The sequence below is a fragment of the Triticum aestivum genome, chromosome 2B, assembly GCF_018294505.1.
Source record: "Triticum aestivum cultivar Chinese Spring chromosome 2B, IWGSC CS RefSeq v2.1, whole genome shotgun sequence".
In the NCBI taxonomy this organism is placed as follows: domain Eukaryota; kingdom Viridiplantae; phylum Streptophyta; class Magnoliopsida; order Poales; family Poaceae; genus Triticum; species Triticum aestivum.
The window spans coordinates 659,574,444-659,581,857 of NC_057798.1; the positions used below are offsets into that span (position 1 = coordinate 659,574,444).

The 7,414-nt window shown below is 46.7% G+C and overlaps 2 protein-coding genes across 2 annotated transcripts; both read right to left on the minus strand.

Moving 5' to 3' along the window:
- Window positions 1–82: 82 nt before the first annotated feature.
- Window positions 83–1,846, minus strand: LOC123046544 (leucine-rich repeat extensin-like protein 3). The gene is made up of 2 exons (XM_044469942.1): window positions 1,358–1,846; window positions 83–1,250 (listed from the first exon to the last, which is right to left on the minus strand). The coding sequence occupies exons 1-2, from the start codon at window positions 1,530–1,532 to the stop codon at window positions 352–354; spliced, it is 1,074 nt and encodes a 357-aa protein (XP_044325877.1). The 5' UTR covers window positions 1,533–1,846; the 3' UTR covers window positions 83–351.
- A 1,728-nt stretch (window positions 1,847–3,574) lies between these two features.
- On the minus strand, window positions 3,575–6,598 carry LOC123046543 (pectin acetylesterase 7). Its single transcript, XM_044469941.1, has 12 exons — window positions 6,286–6,598; window positions 6,090–6,172; window positions 5,859–5,985; window positions 5,659–5,738; window positions 5,491–5,577; window positions 5,169–5,293; window positions 5,030–5,090; window positions 4,720–4,773; window positions 4,558–4,635; window positions 4,288–4,393; window positions 4,031–4,176; window positions 3,575–3,884 (listed from the first exon to the last, which is right to left on the minus strand). The coding sequence occupies exons 1-12, from the start codon at window positions 6,410–6,412 to the stop codon at window positions 3,777–3,779; spliced, it is 1,182 nt and encodes a 393-aa protein (XP_044325876.1). The 5' UTR covers window positions 6,413–6,598; the 3' UTR covers window positions 3,575–3,776.
- Window positions 6,599–7,414: the final 816 nt, after the last annotated feature.

Here is a 7,414-nt window from a genome sequence, read left to right on the forward strand (position 1 = left end):
CATGTCATCTTTCTAGTGAAGGAGGAGCGTTTCCAGAATCGCACCGCGATAGAAATTCAAATGGAGCCGGAAAAAAATTCAGTAACCTGGGAAATGGTAATTCTGTATTATTAAGCCGCAATAAAACTGCATTTCTCTCTGAAGAGAGTCTTTTCATCTCAAAAAGAGGAAATCCTTCTTTTTACAATCTGACATATAATTATAATTATAAGCACGGACTCACACTGTGAATCAAACAGAAAAGGAATCCATCTGCCTAGTACACCCACTATCCGTCCCTAGCACGAGCAGATAAATTGCTATTATGTACTTTTAATCCTTTCCTTGAAATACTTATTATTATTGCTTTATTTATGGTTGGGTTTTGGAAGAGGACCAGGTGCTCGGATCTTTCCGGTAATGCCTTGAAGGTGGAGGAGATGGGACCGAAGGGCTTGCGGTTGGAGGCAAGAATGGCAATGGCGGGAAAGGCCAAGGAAAGGAAGGCGGCGGAGGGGGTGGCGGAGGAGGCGGTGGCGAATACAACGATGGCAGAGGCGGAAAATGCGGAAAAGGAGGTAGCTGTGGAAACGGCGGCAAAGGGAACGGGAATGCAGGCGGCGGCGGCGGGGGCGGCGGCGAAGATGGTGCCGAGAAAATCGGCGGCAGATGAGGGAACTGGAACGATGGTGGCGGTGGAGACGCCGGTGGCGTCCACGGCCAGGGCGGCAAAGGGAAAGGGAAAGCCGGCGGTGGCGGTGACGGTGGCGTGAAGAACGGGAATGGCGGGAGAGGAAAGGGGAACGCCGGCGGCGGCGGCGTGAAGAACGGTATGGGCGGGAACCAGGGGCGGGGCGTGCAGAACGGGATGGGCGGCCACGGCCAGTGCGGGCAGTAGAAGAGCGACGTGTTCAGCGCGGCCGCCGGCGTCGAGGCCCCCGCGCCGTCGCACTGGCCCGCCTTCTTGCCGGGGCGGTAGTAGAGGGAGTTGAGGTTGTAGAGGCACGCGTCGGGGTCCTGGGCCGAGAAGGAGATGTGGCCGGCGGTGGTGGTCACGGCCGGCACGTCGCAGAGCGGCGAGGGGTTGTCCAGCACGGCGGCCCGGCAGAAGGACGCGGCCTCGCCGCCGGTGGTGCACCCGAGGCCGGCGACCGCCGGGATGTCGAGCCGGTAGGCGCCGTGGCTGTCGGTGGTCTTCTCGGCCGTGATCTTGATCTCCTCCTTGGAAGCCGAGCTCACTCTGATCGCGCAGTCGATTCTCACCTTCACATCTGACCAACAAATTAAGGTAGGTCGCTTCAGAACACGGGAGGAAACTGCTGAAACGCATAATACAAGACAAATTCGAGGGAAGAAATGCGTAGTACGACATTGGAACCTGGCAGGAAGTAGCTGTGGTTGGAGAAGGAGCTGGAGGAGCAGGCGTCGCAGAACACGGTGCCGGTCACCGTGAGGTTGGCTCCTTGAGACCCCTGGCACTGGCCGGGAAGAAGCAGAGCAGCGACTAGTAGCGCGTCCAACGCAAGAAACAGCACTGGCTTCTTCTTCTTCATGGTGTCTTAGAGGAGCTAGCTGCGAGCTGAGAAGAAGCTAGTAGCTAGCTGATAAACCTTCGCTCCGGCGTGCTTTATATCCGGCCGGGCAGCCAAAGCCTTAGCTAGCGGTGGGTGAGAGATGATGATCCATCAAATCAAAGTTTGTTGTTTATGCGGGCAATTCGCTCAAGACGAGCAGCAGAAAGGGACGGGGAGGACCGAGGATCACAAGGAACAAGCGCATGTGAAGGGCATTTGGACCCTTTTGTTGCGAAGCCGTGCCGCCATTAAACAAACGGCAGGGCATTTCACGGGTTCAGTTCAACCCGTGACTCAAAATGCTCCCTCCCTCCCTCCTGTGTCTCTTCGGGGTTCTGGAAGGATCACGGCTTGGAATGTACGATGCCCAGTGCCACGAAGCCACCACCCACCGAGTGGCAACAGTTCTTTTTTCTTCAAAAAAAACTCGGATATATTATAAAAGTTTAGCGGGAGTTCAAATCATTTCAAATATAATAAAAATTACATTGAGATTCTTGCGACAATTGTTGCCCTCAGAACCGAGCCGCCGACGCGTTGTTTTCGTACTGGAGCAGACCTGACCACATTGATGACAGCCAGAAAGTCTTCGAACACATGTGTCCCGACTCCTGAGGGATTAGCGCCCTGGAGCGCCCTTGAACCCCCTGTCTACTAGCTTGAGCGGCAGATAGTGGGAAGATGAACTCACAGGCTGGTCGACAGAGACGGAAGGAAAGAAGGCAACCGTTGGAAAGGAACCCAAACCGAGGGCTCTAATTTGATGATCAATAATGTGGCGTATTTAGCAGTGTATGGATACACATGCCTTATTAGTGTATGTTATGTAATCATTTCAAAACAATGATTTCACTTATTCCATTATTTTCAAAAACTATTTCATTTTCAAAAATAAAGTGATTTTTATTTTACTTCAAGATAGTATGATTGCAATTATTTCCAAAATGAATTATGGCATGTTTATTTTTCAAAAAGTAGTACCATTTATTTCAAAATAGCGATAACAACTATTTTACATAAATGTTATAATCAATTTCATCATTGCAAAAAACTGATTTCCGTTAATTCATTATTTCAATTATTTCTTTTTCAAAAACCAACTCTTTAAAAAACGTGATTTCATTTATTTGAAACAAGTGACATAAAGAATTTCATTAATTCAAAAAAGATGTTTATGCTATTATGAGAAATGAACTAATTCAAAATTTCCAAAATATATGTTTCTCGTAACATTTCAATAAGTTTAAGTATTTGAAAAACATACATGGGTGATTTCAGTAACTATTTCTAATAATATTCTCTACACGAGTGAAGTCCACTCACAAATTCTATGTCTATTATTTTAGTAACTTCACAACTGTACATCTGAAATTAGTGTTTTCAACTATTTCAAAACAATGATTTTAATTATATGAAAACAATTATTTCAAGAACTATTCTATTTTTTTCGAAAGAGTCATTCATTATTTCTAAAAAAAGGTGGTTCCAATTAATTCATTATTTAAAAATGTATTCAATTATTTCAAAAGGCGATCTTAATTATTTTGAGACATTATTTCAATTTTTTGTTCATATTTTCAAGAAGGTAATTCCGTTTATTTCAAAAATAGTGTGATTTCAATTATTTCGTTTGAGTTTATTTATTTTTATTAGACTAGCATATGTAGCTTACCATTAGATCATTTTACTTCTATGATTTTTATACTAAGATGCCCTCGTATATTTAAACGACATAAGTATTCGCTTGTTTCTCACCGTAAAACGTCTTAGATCTTATTTTCCCCACAAAAGAGAACTATTCCGTACAATTTTCTATAACTGTCTCAGAAAACTAACATCTACTAGTTATCTTTTGCTCTTTTAGGAAAAAAAAATTGCCCCCCCCCCTCTTCCCCCCAAACACTTGATGTGCTAATGACATGTGGGCCGTGACTATCAGTTTTGAAAGATCTGGTTTTCTGAAATAATAAATAGCAAGTATGGTTTCCTGTCAATTCTAAATAACCATTTCACGCAGCAAGTTCACACCACAACTCCTCAATTTTATTCTCAGTAGCAGTAAGCATCAACAAACACAGAACGGGTAAGTAACCATCTTATGAAGAATCACCTATTCTACCTGTAGCTATGGATGTGGTCTAATCCATGTTATTCCTGCATCATCTAACTGAAGTTCAGACCCACTCTTTTTTCTTTTCGAGAATGAAGTTCAGACCCAATTGCTCAGTCATCTTCATTGTCAATGCAGGACGGGTTGCAGGGATACGGGCAGTCAACCCGCTGAGACACAGCCCGGTCGAAGTACCAGTCCCCCACAGCTTTGCCAATTCTCTGCAAACAGACATGAAAAGATCATAGATAAGCTAAGCTGCGACCGGGGTTTCGCACATTTTTCACCGAATCTCGCTTGATTTAAAATTGTTCGAAACTGAATCGTCAGAAAACTGTTGGGCCAATATCAAAACTGCTAGACGTACCATCTTCTGAATCGAAGGGGAACTGTCGGCATTCCACGAGTCTTGGGCTCCAGATTGACAGTGAGCGAAGCACGAGTCTATGAACATGCCTATCTTAGGAGACTGCTCCGGTTTAGGGAGCGCTGACAGAAACTCATCCCTGAAATCTGTGCCAAAAATGACAAACAACAGAGATAAGTGACATGATCAAACAAGCCAGATGAACATCAAAGTTGGATCATCCGGGAAGATCATTGCCAGGTGGAAAGATCACTAACGTTGTAAGGTCACTAGCTGGCTGGAGGAGCAGCCCTTTATGTCAACCTTGCATTTGGCCCACTCCTTCTTCTTATCGGCGGCGCTAGGCACCAGGATGTTCCTGATCTGCAATGCAGGCGCCAGCTTGTTACTAGTACTATTCATCGCTGAAACATATTGCTTGAACAAATCTTTACTTTTTTTTACTTGGCAGCTCTGTTATTACATATATACTGCAGAAGAAAACACTACTGCCATTGTGCATTGCTGGGAAAAGGTATGAAAATTACCTGCCATGAATCATACGCCGCATTAAGTATGAATAGCGGCGTTTTCATTGTTGGGAGGACATGCTGCGGGAAGAAGCACTGCATATACATTTTTTTTGTTTCATGTTAGTGCACATGCTAGTAGAAGAGCGTCCCCCTCAATCTTAAGTGAATAATACTGACCAGCTCAGGTGATACCCTCGAGGTACATGAAGATGGCAAATTTTTAATCGATCCCTGCAAGAGATTAAAACGGTTATCGGGCTCGAAATGGCGAAAAATTGCATGCAGTGTTCATAAATTATTATTCAGGTAAGATTGAAGCTCATGGTAGTGGGGGAAGAACCGGTGAAAATAAAAGGTGCGTTTAATTGTCACTGAGAAAATGGTCTAGAATGCAGATAGTGCTGAATTATAAAGCTGGTGATTGCGAGATCTTGCATCCGATAACATTAGGATATGGCCAGTACTGTAAGGTCAGAAGACGACGTACATGTAGGGTTGCAACGCTCTTAAAGGATGTTCTGACAAACTTGTTGCCGGTAATATCCGTCCTGCAATGATAACGACAACGATCACTTGACATGAATGGCTACTCATGACCAATAAAACACCAGGAGTATGAAACTTACCCATCAATAAAATAACCGGCATCAGAAACGCATTTTACGAATGCCGACGGTGGAAGGAGGTCTTTGAATTTGTCACAATGCAGTATTGCCGATAGACCTCCGGCTGAGCATCCAGAAAGAATAGCCTGAAAAGGTGTGATGAATGCAGCACCTCAATTTTCAGTATTGCAAGGTTCATGCAAGAAGAACTGCAAATAGGATTTATGCACTACTGCAGGTATAGTTTGAAGTTTGAAATGAATACGTGTCATCTTTTTCCCTATAAAACCGGCATCACGTCAAAAAAGAAAGAAATGATACTAGTTACCAGCAGTGAACATACATTCTTTGCTTTGCTCATCCCCTTGTTAAGCAGATCTTCGATGATGGCGTCCCAAACTCTGGCCCCTCTGAAGTGCAGGTTCGTCTTCTGCATTGCAAACACGAGGTCAATCTGGATACATGTCTTGCACATAAATGAAAATGCATACAATCCAAGTCCACAACATACAGGGTCCACTTCTTCAACATCGCCGGTAAACGACGAGCCGTCGCAGTATCTGACCTTGACTCTGTTCCAGTTGTAGAAATCTGCAAGAAAAATCATGGGTGATTCAACAAGAAAATCGCAAAAGGTGCCGCCACATTGATCTGTTTTAGAAGGGGAAGTTGTGACTGCATGAGGGCAAGGCAGAAGGGTGTATGCCATACCGGGATTGAATTGCTGGCTGCCTCCTAGGATTCCTGAGAAGGAGAGTGGCTTCATGAACTTGGAGGAGCCCCTGAAGTTGCCCTTCCGGATCACACACTCCTCAGGGGTCTTGCACCACCCTCCTCCCTTCCAACCAAATAATGTTAGTAAAAAGAGATCGTTTCATTTCCAAAAGACTATTTACATCGTTGCTAATATTAGCAAGAGTTCAATTACAGTGGCCTAATTACCTCCATGTGAACAATCCAGTTGTTGGCGCCGGAGCCGGAGCCCGGGGAGAAGTGGTACACCGGGGCGCTCCCATCCAGGCACACTGCGCCCAGGAGCCGACCAAGGGGTGCACAGCAAATGTTAACCACGGTCGAATAGCAAGAATGCAAGAATGTCATGGTGGCGCAAAGGAACGGAACGAAGTGACGCGGATACCTGCTCCTTTGGCCACCGCGCTTTTCAGGAACACCATCTCCACGTCGTCCGCCACGGCCGACGCCGCGGCGAGGCCGAGCACCAGCGTCACCACCGCCGCCGCGGCGCGGGGCAGCCCAAATGCCATCACGCGACGCGATGCGGTGACCGGACCTTTCTCTTCCTCCTATCAGATGGTGCCTCGTTGGAGCGGGGGAGAAACAGAGGGAGGCAGAAGAAGTGGAGCGGAAGAGCCGCGCAGCCTCAGGCTTGGGCAGTGGTCACCGTAGCTGGCCCTGGTGGAGCGACATAAATAGCAGCGGCTAGCAGCGCTGTGCAAGTGGCAATAAAGGACGGAGGGAGGACGCCGACAATGGCGGTGGCATCAAGCAAGGTATATATGGATGGCCTATCCTGGCTCTTCATGCAGCAAGGCATATATCCAACCATGGTTCGCTCGGTAAATGCGCAACTGTGGAATGAGTTTCTCCCTCCTCTGCATGGTAAGCCTACAGATTCTTGGCTATTTTTGCTTGGTACAGAGGAGTATATCAAACCGTAAGGAAAGAGAAGTTACCGTACAAAAACATTGGATTGCTGCTGTGCTGGTCACAGATAAGGACTGGTGTTCTGCGATATTAATTCTTTCCGTAATGTCCATGTTTCGCATCACGGGCACACATGACGTGTAGGGGTCAGGCCAGCTGCTCGCTGCTGTCGTGTGGCGAAGTAGCATCCAAACGAGTGCAGAGCGCAACTGTTTGCGTTGGCTGGCGAACACCACTGAGATGAGCAGAGAAGTGGTAGCGAGCTTAAATGCTCCGCAGAACACAAACTCGGAGCGCATGTTATGCTTTGGTGCAAAACATTTCAAAGTGTAACGTTTGGATACAACTATGAGAAAGGCTTGTAAAAGCAGTCTCAAACGCCTCAGCGAACGCCCTGATCACTGACCGGTCACGAAAATGCGATCCAGACGGGCTTCTTAAACGGGCCTCAAACGCCCGGGCTAACCGGCACCTCTCATATCCAGCCCAAATATGGGGCGGATATGGGGCGCCCGAGCGCGTCCGCCATGTAGGACCGACGATGGGGTCTCACGCGGAATCGTCCGGAAACCCTGCGGTCCGACGGACGTCTCCTTCAGTGT

What these genes read in the sequence shown, in the direction of transcription:
- LOC123046544 (XM_044469942.1), bottom strand. Translation starts at nt 1,532, where the DNA reads ATGAAGAAGAAGAAGCCAGTGCTGTTTCTTGCGTTGGACGCGCTACTA. An exon ending in CCACAGCTACTTCCTGCCAG is followed by an intron (nt 1,251 to 1,357) that starts GTTCCAATGTCG and finishes TTTGTTGGTCAG; the next exon opens with ATGTGAAGGTGAGAATCGAC.
- LOC123046543 (XM_044469941.1), bottom strand. Translation starts at nt 6,412, where the DNA reads ATGGCATTTGGGCTGCCCCGCGCCGCGGCGGCGGTGGTGACGCTGGTG. An exon ending in ATGTTGAAGAAGTGGACCCT is followed by an intron (nt 5,578 to 5,658) that starts GTATGTTGTGGA and finishes TTTGCAATGCAG; the next exon opens with AAGACGAACCTGCACTTCAG. An exon ending in CGGCGTATGATTCATGGCAG is followed by an intron (nt 4,394 to 4,557) that starts GTAATTTTCATA and finishes CCTGCATTGCAG; the next exon opens with ATCAGGAACATCCTGGTGCC.